Source organism: Pundamilia nyererei, unplaced genomic scaffold (genome assembly GCF_000239375.1).
Source record: "Pundamilia nyererei isolate P.nyererei 1_Seehausen unplaced genomic scaffold, PunNye1.0 scaffold00040, whole genome shotgun sequence".
Classification (NCBI taxonomy): Eukaryota; Metazoa; Chordata; class Actinopteri; order Cichliformes; family Cichlidae; genus Pundamilia; species Pundamilia nyererei.
Window position 1 is genome coordinate 599,489 of NW_005187441.1, and position 18,582 is coordinate 618,070.

At 46.7% G+C, this 18,582-nt stretch overlaps 1 protein-coding gene across 3 annotated transcripts; it reads right to left on the reverse strand.

The window, feature by feature from the left end:
• Nucleotides 1–205: 205 nt before the first annotated feature.
• On the reverse strand, nt 206–17,104 carry raph1b (Ras association (RalGDS/AF-6) and pleckstrin homology domains 1b). 3 transcript variants are annotated; one of them, XM_013910312.1, is made up of 16 exons: nt 16,985–17,104; nt 16,569–16,674; nt 16,280–16,474; nt 14,722–15,146; nt 14,140–14,226; nt 13,645–13,719; nt 9,792–9,869; nt 7,899–8,058; nt 7,571–7,692; nt 7,177–7,242; nt 6,927–7,070; nt 6,237–6,347; nt 5,514–5,612; nt 5,293–5,413; nt 4,697–4,833; nt 206–4,608 (listed from the first exon to the last, which is right to left on the reverse strand). In XM_013910312.1, the coding sequence occupies exons 1-16, from the start codon at nt 17,102–17,104 to the stop codon at nt 2,005–2,007; spliced, it is 4,650 nt and encodes a 1,549-aa protein (XP_013765766.1). In that variant the 3' UTR covers nt 206–2,004. The 3 variants fall into 3 exon arrangements, with proteins under 3 accessions (XP_013765766.1, XP_013765767.1, XP_013765768.1); XM_013910313.1 differs by lacking the exon at nt 14,140–14,226; XM_013910314.1 differs by lacking the exons at nt 13,645–13,719; nt 14,140–14,226.
• Nucleotides 17,105–18,582: the final 1,478 nt, after the last annotated feature.

Below are 18,582 nucleotides of genomic sequence, written 5' to 3' on the forward strand. Positions count from 1 at the left end.
AACAAAAATATTCTTCAGAAAAATGGTCAGATACAACAACTGGAATGAAAATGAGAGAAAAAGGAGCCAACATCCAAATAAAAACTTTGAAGAAAGGCTCATTGGAAACAAAATAAAAAGAAATGAGGGGTGACTCAAGACTTTTGCACTGAACTACACATAATCTTTAAATTAATTGAACAAACGACACAGAGACGGGCTGAGGTCTGGTTTAAACATTTATATTGTGATTTTCAGTTTATATGCAAGAGGAAACATTTACTCTCATCTGCAAACATTTTTCTTCATCTGGCCCCACGTGTTCGCCTCAGCACATCGATATAACTTACATACTGTACTGCAGCAAACATCCCGGTAAGGACAATGACGTTCAGTTATAAGAAAAAAAAAGATACACTGTCTTCAAGGCCTTGTATGGAATCTACACCACCCCACACCAAAGCCAGTCTAAATGATCTGAAATATTCATGATATGTCATCCTGGCACACACGGACATGTCGAAGGACAGCACTAGCACCCTAAAAACAAAGGCATTGCTGCTAGAAATGGAAACCCTTCATAGTCGACCCTCTAGATAACCTCTGACCCTGTGCACCAAGAGATGGAGCAGCAATGGCACCACGAGGAAACGAGATTCCATAGACACAAAGTTGAGTTGAACATTCAGATGATTTGTGTTATAATAAACTACATGATTCGATGCTCTGTACATTAACCGGATAAAATGCATCTCTCCTTCGATACTTCACATGGCTGAATCCAGCCGGTGCTCGCCACTTCCTGGACGGGGAACTTAAGAAGGCGGCGGGGAAACCAACGGTAACGGAGCAGCAGCTGCAACTGTACAGATACAAACTGAAGGATAAGGTCCGAAATCAAGCCAGCACACAGGGAACTCACACAGTCCACAAAGATAACCACCCCAGGCCTCCTCCTCCTCTCTCCTTTTCTACAAAGTCCAGTACAAGTTTTGCATTAAATTAAATCCAGCTGCACAGTCCATGCCATTTTTTTTGGAAACCTTTAGAAGATACTTCCTTTCTGTTTTGACCTCTGTGCAAGACTTTAAGAGTAAGGCTTCCTTCTGATTTGCATTTGTCAAGTGGTGAAACAGTCTAGAAACGCTTAAGACAAAAGATTTTACTGAATCATTGCCTTTCTTTTCTTCCAGATACATTCCATTGTGCGCTAATGTTGATCTGCTCCTCTCTAGGCTTTAATCTATTTAAAAGACACTTACACATATAAAAAAAATCCTTCCATTTACCAATCTTTAAATAATTTTATATAAAAGCAAACCTGACAATCCCTGTTCCATGAAGGCCCTCCCTAATGATGATTAACTACTACCACCATACCATCACATACGCATGCATGCACTCAATGCATGGATGCACGTTCAGTCCATTTCTCTCTCTCTCACACACACACACGCACGTACACACATGCACGCACACAGCTTCATGTTTTACAGCTTGTTGTTTACATGTTGTCCATGCAGTACCAAAGCAGAGAGATCATGATGAGTTTTTGTTGTTTTCTGTGTTGCGTCTCCAGTAACGTGGCACAAACTTGTGGCAAAGAAGCAGATGCATGATTTGGCTCAGACCTGGATCCAATAATATTTGCACAAAGTCTTATTATTAGTGTTTACTCAGAGCTGCTTGGTGTACCAGACAAGTGGGGTTATACCGTACGGGGCAAAAACTTCATGTTCCAGAGAGCTTGGATAGTTTAGACACCTCCAACTTAACCTGTTTGAGTCTAAAGTGTCCCAGTATTGTAAACCTCACTCATCCAGAAAGCCAAGCAATAAAAAAAATGAAGAACTAGCAAACACTAATTGAAGATGGTCTGGTTTGGCTTTTAGTATATACACAGTCATTTATTATCGTGTCCCCAGGAGAAGAAAAGAGTAGTCCACTAATGCATTTTTACTTCAGTATATCATTTCATTGTCTATTCATTCGTCTTCATCGTGTCCTTATCGACAAGTTCAACTACTATCCAGTAAGCTTGGTGCCATCCCCTCTTTTGGGTGGGGCAGGAGGGGGTCCTCGTCGTAGTGTTGCATAGCCTGAGATGTTTCCGGACATATAGCCACCGTTTCCTCCGTTGCTTTGCTTTCCTTGGTCCAGGAGCAGCTCAGGAGGCGGCGGGGGCAGCGCCATGTCGTCCATGGTCCCCGCGGGGTCCAACTTGCCTGAGAGGCCGGCGGAGTTGGTGGAGCCCTGGCGTCCCACTGACTTTCGCCTCAGTGTCCTGTTCAGATCCTCCAAGAAGTTGGGCTGGCCTGAGCTACCTTTTGGGGAAGTCGGTGGAGGTGGCGAGAGCGGAGGTGGTTCTGGGGTGTTGTTACTACGCCGCCCGAGCGTGGGCGGAGGAGTCTTTTTCAGGGAGCTCTTTCCCCATGTTGAGTTACTGACGAGGGAGATGGGTGGTGGTGGAGGAGGAGCCTGGGGCTGGGGATTCACCACTGCTACTCGAGGAGGTCCGCCCGTATGGGCGTCATTACCTGGAGGTGGTGGAGGGGGGAAGAGCTCGGAGGCAGGTGGAGGAGGTGGGAAGTAGGCGCACTCAGGAGGTGGGGAAGGGAAGTCGCCACCAGACTGCTTTGCCTGGCTTACCTTGGCCTGCAGTGCCAGGGGCAGGTTAGCCAGGTTGAGCTTTCCTGGTTTTGGGGGAGCAGGAGGTCCATTTGAGGGCTCCTTTGAAGGCGATCCATTGGAGGGAGGACATGAGGAGGGAGGGGCGGTGTTGCCTTGGGGAGCAAACTTGCTGAGCAAATTTCTCCTGGATTCCTCGTAGGAGTTTGAGGCGTTGGACTTGATGCTGGAGTTCCTCTGGGGGGTGGGAGGAGGTTTCTTGCCTCCAAAACTAGAGGAACCAGAGGGTGACCTCCTTATGGGGGAGCCCATGTTTCCAGAAGGAAGGGGAGGAGGAGGTGGCGTCGGACCTGTGACTGGTGCTGGGGGAGGTGGAGGAGGAGGAGGAGGTGGTGGTGGTTGAGCAGGGAAGCCGGTGTTGCTGTCTGGAGGAGGAGGGGGGAATTCGGGAGACTGCAGCTGCTGGCCACCCCCACGCTGCCATTTTGGTTTGGTTTTAACTGCAGGGGGAGAGAGTGGGGCTTTCGAAGCCTCCATTTGATTGCCTGCTTGGGATGAAGCTCCTGGGAACTGACTGGCTAGCTGTTTCACCAGAGACATGGTGGGAGGGGCTCCTGTGGAAATGGTTGGTGGCTTAGACAAACTATGCTGCTTAGGCAGAGTTGGAGGGGGTTGAGTGGAGGTGTGGCCTGTCTGGAGGCTGAACTGCTTCTTAAGGGGTGCAGGTAGAGGAGGGGGTGGTGGTGGAGCTGGGGTCGGGCAACTCATTGTAGCAGGAGGCGGGGCAGGAGGGAAAGGGGAGACTGGTGACATGGGCTTGGGGGCAGTATGAGGGAGAAAGCCTGGGTTGAAGTTTTTCAGTGGTGCTGCCAGGGGTGCAGGAGGAGGTGGAAACTGGGCCGGTACTTGGAACTGTTGAGGAGGAGGAGGTGGTGGCGGCGGTGGCGGAGGTGGAGGAGGCGGGGGTGGTGGTGTGGGGGCAGGTGGTGGGGAATACTCGAGCCCGCCGTTTGGAGACGGGAGGTCCCGCGGCGGGCTGGGAAACCGCTCCTTCAGTGCTTGCTTGAGTCCACTGTGGTAGACAGGCTGACTCACGGGAGCAGCTGCAATAGCTGGTGGCGGTGGGGGCGGCGGAGGGGGAGGAAATGCAATTCCATTGGTCTGTGGAGCAGGCAGAGGAACTGGCGGTGGAGGGATGAAAGCCGGTGGAGTAGCCGGACTGGGTGGGCCCAGTTTCAACACAGCCATGGCAGACCCGGGGGTTGGCATGGACGGTGGAGGGGGAGGTGGTGGTGGAGGAGGCGGGGGCACATTAGTCCTTGCGGCAATGTGATTGACGTTTGGTTTGATGGCCTGCAGTGCAGGTGGTGTCAGAGTCGTGGGCAGAACCTGCTGGGCTGTAGCAGGGAGGTGAAAAGGTATCTTGCCTCCTTTCTGGTTCTGCAGCCTGGTGATGGTGCTGTATTTGTACATTGTGAGAGCCGGCGACTGATATGACACCGTCTGGACTGGTGGAGGGGGTGGGGGAGGCGGTGGTGGAGGTGGCGGAGGTGGAGGGGGTGCGGGAGCTGGTTGCTGCTGCTCCTGTGGGGGCATGTGGTTGTAGTTGCTGAAGGCCTGTGACTGTTGCTGCTTCTGCAGCTGCTGTTGATGTAGTTGAGCAGACTGTGGTGGTTGTAGCGGTGGTGGCGGTGGTGCTGCCTGCGGTGGTGGTGGCGGAACTGCCTCCTGAGGAGACGGATGCTGGGGAGGCAGGTGCTGGTGCTGCTGCTGCAGCTGAATTGGCGTCTGGGGTTGCACCAATGGGTGCTGATGCTGTGGGGGGTGCTGCTGCTGCTGATGTTGGGGGTGGGGCTGAGACTGAGGCCGTGATGGAGGCTGCGCCTGAGGCTGCTGCGGAGGCGGCGTCAGGGCTGAGTGGTCAACTGAATGCTGGCTGTGATGCCGGTGGCTGTGGGAACCGTGCGGCAGCGTGGCCCCTCTGGATGCCTCCATTCTCATCTGCGGAGAACAGAGCGAGTGTTAGCTTTGTCACGTGACTCACACATCCTCCTGCAAACACGCGACTTTAACACGCTGAAACTCATACCTTTGAGTTTTCCTCAATCTGGGTACCCCTCTTCCAGGCCTCTGAAAATATGGAGCTCACCACGCTCTGGGAACGCCCATGAGAGGAGCCCGTATCCACCCCGCTGTCAGAATGGCCCGAATGATTCGACTGGGACTCTGAAAAAACAAATGAAAAACTGTAAAAAGGCCTCTTATCAATTAGTAATATTGGAAATACATCATAGATGAGTCACAAATCCTTCTTAAAAATTTAAAAGATTTGACATAGAATATTTATTATGTACATCTTTTTGCTGTTTCTCAGCATTCTCCAACACAAATGTGTTTCTTTTTAGTGAATCAAGCGAGTTAAAAGTCTAGTGCCTGTTTGCATTCTTGTTCTGTGTTCAGAGTGACCTCTAACAGTAGTGAGCATGTCTGAATACACTTTACAATACGCTCCACTTCTATCTGGTAGCATAACTAGCATAACTTAGCATTGACTTAGTAAAAAAAAAATGGAAGTGCTTTTGTTTTTAAAGCTAAATTGCTTCCATGTTGAATTAACTATACACTGGACATGATGATGCGTTTAAAGGAGCCATTAGTGGTGCTTAGCCTAGCTCGTGAGCGAACCGGGTATGCTGGCGGAGCTGGAGCCAGATCTGATGCTAGACGTAGAGAGAGAGGACCAATCGTAGGCTGCCTCTGTCCTCTTCATGGCTTCCTGGTAGTTCAAATACAGCTGCTTCCCATACTGTATGAGATCGAAGAACACAGATGCATTTCATAAATTAAAACAAAACATTTATCTGCTTATTTCTTTGCCTTGAACAGTAACTCTGCTTCAAACCAACCTTTGCGATGCGGATTCCATTCACCCACTGGTGCAGCGTCCTCACATCATCGCAGCACAGATACTTGATGTACTGGGACTTCTTCTGGATTTGTGGATGCTGCAAATAAAACAAGTATTATGAACATTAAGTGCTCTGCACAGACACTGCAAAACGATTCAAAATAAAAGGATTTTTTTAAACAAATAACATGTGCAATTGACATCGAAGCATCCTCTTGCAATTTATTAGACGAGTGCTTATTCATTACATTAAATGCAGTCAGTAAATAAACTTTCTATTCTGATTAAACTAATCCAATCAGCTTCTTTGGAAAAGATCTCCAGAGACATTTTCTAATAGCAGACTAATGGTACTAAGTGCATGGGGGTAACAGTGAAGCGCTAAGACTGCATATCTCTGGGGACTACAAGAACCATTTGATGTGTTCAAACCTCTACTTTAAACAGATGCAAAGGAGGACACGTGTACATCCCACCCATGTTATAATGCCTCATTTCTCTTGTTATAAATTTCTTCAGATATGCAGACATCTAATTATTTGACTTGCAAAATGTGTTTACAAGATCTGTATCACACACAGAACTGGACATCATCTGTAGCTTTCTTAGCCAAGTGCTCATTTGTGCCGGTTTAGGTCTCTGGAGGAACATTAAGACCTGCTGTTATTTGCAGGCCAATCAGGACAACGCAACGTTTCACCATGCAGTTACAGGGATTCACCTTCAAGGCCAGGCAGTAGTCAGTGGGAGCTTTGTATTTGCTGCGGTAGTCCTGTCCGTAATACACGTTAACATGGTCCAACTGCAGGAAGCACACGAGATCTCTGGATGCCTGTGGAGAAAGAGAGGCAGGGGACGGTGTCATGTACTGATGCGTGGTTGACCTAAAAGACACCGCTGTTGGCTGCTGCTGCTCTGTGTGAAGAAACTGAATTTTACCCACCACGTTTGTGCTGTCGTTGTATAGAAACATGGAGCTTCACTCATGCTGTTTTAGTGCATGAGTGAAGCAGTTGCAGAATGGCTTGAAATAATTATGCAAAGTCCTTCATTTGTCTACGTTTTGTGTGTATATGCTATTAAAGGTCTACCTTACATCTAGAATGCCCTATTCAGTATCAAAGCTGGGACTGAAATGTACTATGGGACTTATACATGTCTCCATGGTGCCACTGTGAACTGCAAGTGTTAAAATTTGAAAATTACTTGGGAGGATGGTGGTGTTAAAAAGGGAGCATGTGCACTCAAACGCCACGCACACAACTGCTGTTCTTCAAAGTGATCAAAACCAAACAGGAAATGCCACAAATCATGAGTGGATCTGCTTCTCATAACCCTAAATGCCACATTTCTGTTCCTAATGTTCATTTCTGCGTCCGAGTAGCATGATCGTACACCAGCCGTCACTGACCTTGGCTTTGCCTTTGGGGACGTAGTAGATCCCCGAAGCCCTGAGGAGGAAGTAACGCTTCTTCCATGACTTTTTCCCATCTTCTTTGAGCCACAAGATGCCCTCGATCTCTGGCACAGACACTGAGCCACCACAGAAACATTCCTGAAGTATTGCACAAAAACCCATTAAATAATTCATCTAAGTAACGCTCCAGATTAGCAGGAATGATACAAACGTCTGCGGTTTGCTTTATAAAACACCATCTTACCTCTAATAAAGCCTCTTTGTTCCTGTCGGCCATTTCTGATGTCTCCTTCCGCCCCAGCAAATAGTTCTGGAAGCAATTGAGTAAAACAGTGAAGTCAGTGGAGGGATGGGAGGGGGAGAAAGTCTCACCTTATCCTATGTGTAAATAAATTATTCACTTTCACTTGCTTTGACCTACTTCTGACACTCCTACACAAACACACACACTGTTATTCACTCTCTGGCTCTATGCAGGCACTCAGCATGCATAAACAATGCTTCTGCGCGTATAACATACACAGTCGGCATTTGCACACCGAACGCAGAGCAGTTAAAAGAGGACAGGATGTTATCTGCCCCTCGGTCTGTTGAACACGCCGCCATACGTGTGCAGCTTTAACGTAATGAGCGGTCACCTGAGGGTTCTTGAAGAGGGCGTATTTCTCAATGCGCTCTATGAACATGAGCTTGTTGTGGCTGTCCCGGGTCCAGTTTAGCAGATTCTCCACCAGGTTCTCGTGGTCCTCAAAAATACGCTCTGAGAAAAAGGAGGAGCGAGAACAGGTAATGAAGAACAGGCGAGAACAGGTTTCTTTTGCTGCCCTGGAACTGGGGCCGTGACTATTACATATTACTTTGTGTATTATGCTGCGAGAACCCCTGAACTTCGACCCTATGCTACAAGCGCAGATTGAAGCAAAACCATAAACAATGTTTATTCAACTCAGGCGATTGCTCCCTTACCCATCTGCAGCTCAGTGATGGTTTCCACCAGAGACCAGTCAGGGCTGTATCCACAGTGGGACTTATCCAGCAGACTGTCTAGCACCTGCCTGACTGTCTGCCGCTCGTCTACCATCATGGTCTTTGAGCTCTCGTCGGACATGTGGACCCTGATCACCAGCTGAGGAAGGCCAAGAGGGAAACGTTAAAACATGATATCAATATGTAAGATTTATTGTCATGCATGCGTCAGATCGGGAGGGGGTCAAACATAAGGCTTGGGGGCCAGAATTAGCCCAGCAAATACTCCAATAAGGCTCAGCTTTGGAAAATGCGGAGGGAACGGTAAACCTCAGCCTCCTAGTAGATGCTAAGAATTTGGAAGTCTTAGGTGATCTTCAGGAAATTTGACCTTTAACCTTCATGTCAAGGTCACTGGAATACAAACTCTTCTGAGATTTTTAAATGGTAAACAGGATGATTCCTATACGGCGCTCTTCTACTCTCCCGGAGCACTCAAAGCTCTTTAACATGCCTCATTCAATCATTCACACTACCATTCTTAAAAGCTTGTAAGTGCTTACTATCCAACATTCACACACATTCATACTCCAGTGGATACATCGGTTAGTATCTTGCCCAAGGATATTTGGCATGCAGACTGGAGCAGATAGGGCTTAAATCGCCAACCTACTGATCAGTAGACCCACCCCACATTTTGTATTTTAGTAGATACACCTATGGTATCAATTTGAAAATATTTTTTTTGTGTAAAAGCTGAACATTTTCCAATTTGTAGCTTCAGTTTAGTGAAAGAATGACATCTTATCATGTGTTCATGAAGATCATGACCATGTCCCACATATGGCCACTAAACATGACTACGAATATGGCTGTAATTTGGGCATCTTTAAGCAACCAGAACACGAAAGCTTAAACTAATCTGAACGCGACACACTCGCACACGTGCCAAATCCTGGATCACACAATCGCAGCCTCGATGTGTGAAACCACATAAAGCCCCGGATTCCTTGACCCTCCTGCATGTCACCTCCCACTGCGACCCCGACGTCCAATCGCGTGCCAGTACGGATGATTGAAGTGAAGCGCAGACCAATGAGAACGCAGGGACAGCGATGAGTCTCAGACATGGGGGGAGTCTGACCTACATTCCTCACAGGAGACCCCCCCCCCCCCCCCCCCCCCACCACTCAGAGGGAAAAAAGTTAAATTAAATCTAACATCTAAATCCTTTAAGATCCATTTCTTATCCAGATGAAGTCAAACTGCTTCGGTGAAATTCAAATCATTGCTGGTCGTGTAAAACGCCGACAACAGGGCACGAATAATTTAGCACGTCAAAGCTCTCCTGTGTTAGCTGAGGCTTTTTTTACTTCTCGTGTCCTGTCTGTACCAGTACCCTTTATCTAGCCATATTCTAGCTCTGTTGGCTGTAACACTATTGGGCTTCAACCATTCATTGCATGCAAAAAAGGACACCATTCTGTTAAATGGCATTGGTCTCATTCAAAGAGACGGTTCATTCACCGGCCTGGAGGGGGGGAAACAAAAGGCCTGCCTGTGTGAGGAGTCCCGTATCGACCTCGCAGTGGAAGCAAACTGTCAGTGCGGCAAGGCGCTCCTGTTGTTCAGCTGATACGCGGGATAAATAACATGTCTTATGTGGATCTGCGTTATTTTTCTGAAGCCCGTCTCCGCTTCCTTGCTCCCTCCTCCAGCAGACGCACACACATAATCAAACACTGCAATGACCTATTTTCTGCATGCTTCACTGCCTCGCTGTGAATGAAGTTCACAAAGAAATGCGACGTGCACAAAATATGACAAGACAAGTCAGAAGGGCTTCATATCCCTGCACTTTCTAAGAGTCAGCGAGTTAAGAGGTGGTCCTACCTTTTTGACTTGTGCCTCCTTGATTTTCTCCAGGGCGACTCTGATCTTCTCCGCCTTCAGTTTGGCAGCTTGCTCCTCCTAGATGAACACACAGGAGTGTGTTAATACAGCACGCACATTAAAAATGCCTTTTGATTTTATAGCCTCATCCTCGTCACACATCCGTCACTCCTTTGGCAGGAATAACACATGCAGCTATGCACAACTTCATGAAAAAAAGCATCTGGAATGATGGCGCCTTGTGTCACGGGCAGAAATCTAAATTTCCCCCATGCTCCAGGCTGCTTACCTGCCCCCTCCAACAAGATGCCATCACCTCCATTCCTACAGGTTGTGTAAGCTTCCACGTGTGTTTTATTACTTTAGCGTGATTGTTCAATTAGACAAATAGACGCAATTATGATAAAAGACGCCGTGGCGGCATTGGCTCCTCAAAAATGGTGCTCCGCTTGCTGTATATGGTTTCATGCCGGATTCATGTGGAGCTGCGGCGGTTTCTTTTGATCATGCTATACAGCAGAAGGGGAGACAATAGTAGAAGATCCCTCAAGGGTGAGAGGCTGCAGATGAATGCAGAATCAGCTCAAAGAGCATCCATGCAGCCAACTTAAAGATGCAAACCCCCCCCCCAAAAATGCTCAAAATGGGAAATATCCAGATGTGTCCGTAACTTGATTTAAAAATACGACAAAAGCGATTTCTTCTACTCAAATGAACAAAAATCTGTTTGCCACCTTTCACACCAAGATTAAAAAACAAAAAGTTATTCCAGCGCAATTCCCAGTCGATCAAAGTCCGCCTTGCATCCACATCTGCCGTCACCCAGAGATGACAGCGGTCGAGCTAGCTGAGACGGTGCTGAGCGAGGATTTTAGCGATGGCATGGGTTCACTGACACGCAGACATGTGTGGCCAAGACGAGCACAATTTGACTAAAACGCCAAGTGAGACAGTAGGGAGGAAAATGCCCCTCCCCCTTCCTGCTTCCTCCCCTCTCCATCACTCGTTTCCTCTCTTTACAGCAGATGCAGGGGTTTGGGAGCGTACCCAATCGAGGGGAGCATAATCCCCACAAAAAAAAGGTACCAGGAGGAAGGGCCGCCCAACCAGCAAACTCCGTTTAAAGGACCCTGAACCCTTTAGCCAATCGGGACGAGGCGGGGGAAGACCATGACCGACTATGGCCCTGAAGCTAACTCACAGAGACAAGGACGGAGAGAGTGGGTGAATGAGAAGCTGAGGTGCTGAATATTTGAAGTCATGTGTACACACGAGCATGTGTGTTCAAAGAGAGAGGGTGAGGGGTATTAACAAGTGCTCCCCAAGCCTCTTATCTCAAGAAGCCCCTGCCCACTCCTTGACCCAGACTGCCTTTTCCACATGACCGACTCTAGGGCACACACACATTAAAGCTTTAAAACCAAGAGTGTGTTTGGCCAACACATAGTGGCAGGCTTTTACCCACCCCAATGTGTGTGTGTGTATAAGACTGAGTAAGAGCAACAGTGACCAAGAGGTCACGCGAGTTGTACAGATTACAGTCGGGAGTCAATTTGAGTCCCACTGTGGGTTCAGCCCCAGAAATGTCAGCGTGGACAACCCGCCCCCCTCGCTCTCTCATCTATTATTCCCTCTCTACACGACACATACTCCCTGCTTTTTATTAGACATTAGACCGACTCCGATTCGACAGGCGTTTACACTTCCACTTTCACAGTGAGCCACAGTGAGCCACACCAGAGCCGATTTAAAAAAAAAAAAAAAAAAGCTCTTCTGCCTAGTCTGTAAAAAAAAAGAAAGAAAGAAAAAAGAAAAAATCTTGGCAGCCACTTCCTTTGATGTTTTTCCACTCTCTCCCGCCTCGCTTGTTCCCAAGCATCCCGCGCTCATTCAATATTCTGATTCACGAGCGAGGAGAGGGAGAAAACTTGTGAGTCCAGGCGATCGCGGCTCGCCTTCTTCTGTTCTCTGGTGGAAAGTGTAACACTAACACATAAACCCCCTCACAGCCTGTAAAGATGCAGGCTATCACTCCCCTCCCCTTAAACAAAACAACATAATATACAGCTGAGTGCTCTGTTTACAGCAACAGGCACCAATGTTTTGAACCACTGACTCAATCCAAAAGATTTGGTGACTATGTCCGTGTAGCATCTCAGTTATCCTGGTATTCTAAGGAGCTTGGAAAGAAAAGCGACTGGTGGATGTCCTTGGTGGGACATGTCCTTGTCTATGGCACAACATAGAAGAGCCACCTCGAGAGGACAAGACTCAGCTGTACGTCTGCATCTAAAGGATCCCAATGTCCACATTTTGGACAGAGAAGACAGATGGAAGAGGAGCGAAAGAAGCCATCTATGTCCAATTTGAACGACCATCCTCGAACAGAGGGGATGGCTTACAGCACCAACTGTCTAACACCTAAAATTAAGGACGGCTTAACGCCCACTCATATCTTTCGTCAGTTGATCGCAACAGGTCACATGATAGGGTGAGGCAAGGTCCACCCAAAACCTCCGCTGATAATAACCCTTTTTCACACCTTAGCTCATTTGACGATGCACATGATCAATAGTGCTAGGGTTTAAATACCTGGGACTCTCCACCATTTGGTTTTAGAACTGAAGAAGCATCTTGGATGAGAGGTAAAACATCATCAAGAAACTTGAAGAAGTCCAGTCGCTTTTCTTTCCCAGCTTCTTAGATAAGGTGACTGCAAATCTTATATCCAGCTCTAAAACTAGAGGGCAGATGAGCTGACAGTGTCGCTGCCGGCACCCATTATATTCAAATAATAAAGGACATCACTGAAAGGGCTATTTTACTGCCAACAGCCACTAATGGAGATCTCTGTGTGGAAAAATGCACTGTAAACTTTCAGTTTCTAAAGACACACACTGTAACATTCTCTTCTAGTTAATCAGCATTATAGAATTTAAGGATTTAATATCCAACCAACTTGGAATCAGCTGATTTGTACTTTCTTGCTATGCATTGTGTATTAAAGGTGGGATAACTCACAAGCAATGAGCTCCAAACTACAAATATACACACATATGCTCAGCATAAACTTTGCAAAGAAGCCAAAGGCAGCGGCCAAAGCATCTACTCAGAGGTTAAAAGAGGTGATGGGAGCATCAGACACGACTTGGATTATAGAGACATTTGAATAACAAAACTAAGCTGGAGTCCAACTTAGATTTGTTTTTTCAGTTAAACACAAATTCCACTTTTGGCTAGCACGTAGGGTCATTATCTCAACTATGGGTGAATCAAGTAATGGTTTAGTCTCTATAATGCGAGAAACTCATTGTGAGCAAGCTCCATCTGCTGAAGACTGTGACATGTGACCAAAACCCACAGAGAAATCTATCAAGTAGACTTTGTTCACATTTGTTTTGCCTCTTGTGTAACCAGTTTTTCTAAAGCACAGATGAACCTTTCAAAATAAGACAAAGGCAACAAATCATGCCATTTAAAGCCCTGCAAGCCCTGGTTTCTGTTTCAGACTTCTAAACAACTCAAAATATTAAAAGTAATGATTTAATACTGTGTAATAAATGCTAATACATTAATAAATTTTCCCCTTGTAAGCTTTTATTGCTCAGAGAAGACTGAGTGCAAATCAAAAGCCAGCAACATGAAGTTAGAAAGAAGGATCGAACAAAATGAAGGCCCACAGACAAAACACCACATGTGGAAGCATGTTTGAAAAAATCCTCTGTTCTATAATCACTCTCAGCATGGACTTTACCAAAAAGACGAGCAGAGCAGAAGACAGGAGCAATGCACACAGACACAAACACGAATGCACAGGAGAGGAATGAAAGCAAAAAGTGTATGAGGAAGTCACCTTGGTCAGGAGGTGAGAAGGCTTTCCAGCTATGCTTTTCAGAATGAGCGAGGTTTCTTGGTCCAGATAGGAGTGCTTGGGTGGAGGAGAAGATGGGGGGGAGGATAAGAGCAGAAGAAGAGACAAAATATAGAGAAATCAGTGCCAGGTGATTCTGTGAGGCTTATTAATCACAAGTGTTTTGATCTGTTTTTGTACAGAGAAGCGTGGAAGCGAGAGAAGGTTTCATTAATGCGCAGCAGCGATGGTTGTCATTAGATACAGCTGTTGGAAAAGAGGCAATGATTATGAGAGAGAAAAGCGTGAATACACGGTATATTCTCTGAAACCTAGACTGCACAGCTACGCTATCACACCACACACACACATCAAACACACACACAACAGCTCAATTGTAAAAATTCTGTTGCACCTAACGTCCATTAACCTTGAAACAATTAACTGTGCACACCAACTGGAGAAATTGCTCAATCATTCACAAACACACACACTTACGGTGGCCCGATCCACTTCGCCCTCTCGCGAGGTGAAGTCAAGCTGCCGTCTGGCCGGCTTACTGTTGGCTCGTCGTAGCGTGACATGCTGGAAAAGTCGGGTGGGTGCAGGCAGGTGGGGTGTGTGCGTGTGTGAGGACAGAGGCCGTGGATATAAGAAAGGATGCAAACACAGACAGTGTAAACACATGCAGGCGAAAACAGGGGGGACATGCGAGAGACTGTCATGGCCGTCCGACCACGGCATTGCTTTTGTTAGTGAACAATAGGTAGGTGTTGACATTGTAATCCGAGTCACACTTGAGATTGCAATGCATTCACCGACAGCATCGAATGCACAATACAGAGGCTGCATTGTGCATTTACTTTGGATAGACTTCAGGCATGCAGTTCCTTCCAATCAGTATGTGTGTATAAACATGCTTGGCTTCATTAAGGTCTATGCTTAGTACTTTCTCACTTCTCCTGACTTACAAACTGAACTGACCGCAGTCCTTGTGTACATTACACTTACCGTCACATCTGGAAAGACTCATTTAAACCGTCTGATACGTCTATGTGTGTGTTTCAGTGTGGCTCGTACCTCTGTATTGGTTTGGTTTTGTCCTTGTGAGATTGGGCTGCCCTGGCTCTCCACCTCTCCTCCTGTCACTTTATCCGTATCCAGGGAGTCCATGCTCGAAGCTGAGGCACATGCTGAGTTCACACTAGACCGCTGGGATGGTGCGTCCTGCTCGGTGACAGCACCGACCGAACCAGTCCTCCGATGCTGCCCTCCGCCGCCGGACGATCCGGACGAGGGCCGCCGGATGGTGCTGGAGGAAAATGAGGACGAGGAGGAGGAAGAGGAGGACGTCTGACGTGCCGCTTCATCCATGCTCAGGGAGGCCTTCTCTAGCTGAGAGGTGATGTCATCTAGGGAGATGTTAGAGGCCGCGGGGCGAGCAGTGGCGCTGCCACCTCGTACCGTGTTGGCCGGTGATGCTCGAGTACTGCTGCTTGCACTTCCTGTTGGGGCGGGTTTCAATTTGACAGTGAAATTAATATTTGATTGAATTAAATATTGACACAAGAAAGATCTCAACAAAACTGACTGTTTTCTACAAAGCTTCACCTTTTCTCTCTCTGTTATAACTTTGCAGGTGTTTATTTCTCTCAACCCCAGTTTTACACTTTTGTTTCATCCCACAAAGACTTCCTTCTTTTTGATGCACAGCAGTGTTTCCTAACCACAGGGGGTATATTTGTGTTGCAGCTAGGGGGGACATGGAAAGATTACCAATGGTATCAATTTCAAAATCCTAAACATGAAAAAATGGTTGATATAGGTAGCCTAAAATGTGGATAAGTAATTGAACTTGTTTGCTAAATGCAGTATGTATATGGAATACAAATACAGCTGCTGAATAAACAGCAAAAACTACAAGCTAGCTAAGAGCATGAACAAAAAGGTGGAAACCAGCAGTGTAGAGCAGGGGTGTCAATATAAGGCCAGGGGAACAGAATTCCCCCCCAAAGACTCCAATCTGGCCCGCTCGATGGCTTTTGAAGATTTCAGACTTTAGTTTTACAGCTCATACTGCCCTACTTTTTCTTACATTAAGATATTTCAGGGATTTTAAATGTGTAGTTAAAGAAAGGGGAGTTCCACAGGTCCAGCGCACCTAAGATCAAAGTGGGCTGCATTGTATATATTCCTCCTGATTGCTATTTATTCCTGCTGTCTTACTATTTATATTTTATTCCTGCACAGTTGGTGTGGAGAACCCATAATATGATTGTACATGGACAATGACAATAAAGAGTTATTCTTATATTCTATGTGGGCCACCCATGGTGTAAAATATGGCTAGCAGGTAAGCTGAATGTGATGGTTCAATAACAGATGAAACATTCCCGATCAAGTTTAAAATGAGGTTAAATGAAGATGAGGTGGAAGTGATGGAAGGGCTCTTGAGCTCATCTGAATGGGCTGCAAGATGGAAGCCACTGCTGCACAACAATCTCAGACATCATGCCTTACAATCGACTACTATCTGAAAGGATACCAAATGATAACAGTCTCACTTCTTCACATTGAGTATCAAATTGTTTAGGAACTGCACTTTTTGTTTTAAAAGCCCATAATTCAGCAGGACTACCTCCGCTGCTTCCTCCTCCACTGGTGCCTGTGTGCTTAGTGCTAGCACTGCGCCCTCCAGCTGCCCTCTGCTGGCCTTTGCTCTGGCTGCGAGAAGTTGAGTTTGGTTTGGAAATGGTATTCAACTCCTGCTCGATGGAGCACAGGTCAGCCATCAGGGCATCCAGGTCCACTGTGTCACCTTGGTTCAACGCCTCTGCAAGGAGCAAAGCAAGAGTTATTGGGTTATACTAATAAGTGCATCTCTGTTCTGTTGTTATACTGATGGGGACTCTGAAGTGAGGTCTTACCATTTATGTTATACATTGAGAAGCGGTAGGAAAAGTTGGCCATGTTCGTCTCCTGCCTGAGAGGAGGTTTCTGCAGTGCTTTCTGCGGCCTGCCATCATCCAGACTCTGCAATGTGCGCACACACACGAAACTCATAAGATGCACATTTGCAAAACACACATTCACACTCTGACACTACAGTCAAAGCGCATCGTAACAACCTCGTCTGCCTGCCAGACTCCTCAGTTACCCACAGACCTGCACAAATACTATGTGGTGGTGGTGGGAGTGGAGTTGCTAGGATACAGTAAAGGGAGACAGGATTAGCAGTGTTAAGGTTGCTATGGATACAGCCCCATCCTTTCTCGTGGTGCTCTGTCTACGTCTGTGTAACAAACCACCCCCTTAGTGTGTGTGAGAGTATTTGTATTTTAACCTGTGTGAGCTTGTCCAGCTCTCCCAGCCAGGCTCCAAACATCTTGTCCAGGTCCTGGTCCTCCTTGTCACTGTCTTCCTCTGCTCCATGGTCCAACTCATCATCAGATACCTGGTCCATCTACACACACACACACACACACACACACACACACACACGCACAAGAAGCAGAAAATTTCACATGATTACAAGTCACACCCACATAGCAGGAATGATCTAAATGAGGAAAGAGGGGGAAAAAAACAAAACAAAACGCAAAAACAACTTAATCTCATGCAAACCTCACTGCCTGTTACCATGACAACCGTTCGCAGACCCCTAGCGGGCACCCTGTGCTGTGCGATCACCCTGTGGTGTCTTGTGTGCTGTGCACCACTGACACGCCCAGGACCTCTACTACCAGCTCAAGAGCCAACACAGAGGGAGGAGCAGAGCATCTTCCTCATGTCTGCAGAAAAAAAAACCCCACTCTTTTCTTTGGAGGCCCACAGATCACTGTTAAATTAAGATATTAATCAGACCACACGGAGCAATAGCATGTGCTGTTAAAGGCCGGTGGATAATAGGATGGAAAGCATAGCTGGCTCGCTGAGAATGCCCAGCTGTTTTTAGTCAAAGGTGATGGCAGAGCTCCCTCTAGTGGGTTAAATGGAAAGTGGCGCAACACCAGCATGCATCTGTTTGCCTGGCCGACTTAAGTCTCATATATCTAACAATTAAACAGAATCAGAATAAAATCAGGAGGAAATCTGACGCTCTAGAGTCAAAGCTAAAATGTCTAACCCAATCCTTTTTCATACACACAAGGACGCCACAGTAGACAAAACACTGAATGAATGATATGAAGGAGGCAAACATAACAGAAAATGGCTCCAACTGACAACGCAAAACAATCTGCAGCCTTGATGTGTGCCTACATTCATCCTCATTTCCATCTCTTTCTAATGCGATGGTCTCCGGTCCATGTGAAAAAAATATGTTCACCCAAATGCCGATGTGCACCGAGGAAGATCGTTCACTAATCTGGTGACAGACCTGTCAAGTGGAAGCAAAGTACGGTTGAGCACAGGAGGAGGAGGAGGTCATGGCTCTGATACCCTGTCAGATGCCAGAGGAAGTGCCGAGTGCAGAAACACATTTTCTTACTGCACACTTTCAGCTTGGCACACACAAAGAAAAATATTACACCACTGTATATTCAACACTGGATATTAAACAGACTAAAGCAGAACGCTCAACCTGTTTTTCCCTTGGTGTGCACTCCTGTCTTGGCATAGTCCGGAGTCCCCAAAACAGGCGAGTCAGATGGAATATTCCAGAGTAATCCCATTGATGTTTTCAGAGGGTGTCATTCTATGTTATCCCAGCTATGTGGTGTCAGTCACTAGAGGGGACTGTACCAAACTGGGATTAACCCCGCTGACGACCCCTGTTCTTTTGATCTAGCAAAACGTCTGCTTGTATGTGAGAGTATTTGTGTGCCGTTGCCTTTATGGCTAAAATGAACACTTGGTGATCTGAAAGCTATGCTTTGTTGTTAGAATGTGATGAAGGTCGTAGCAAACCAGATAAAAGATGAAAAGCTAAGCAGCTGAGGG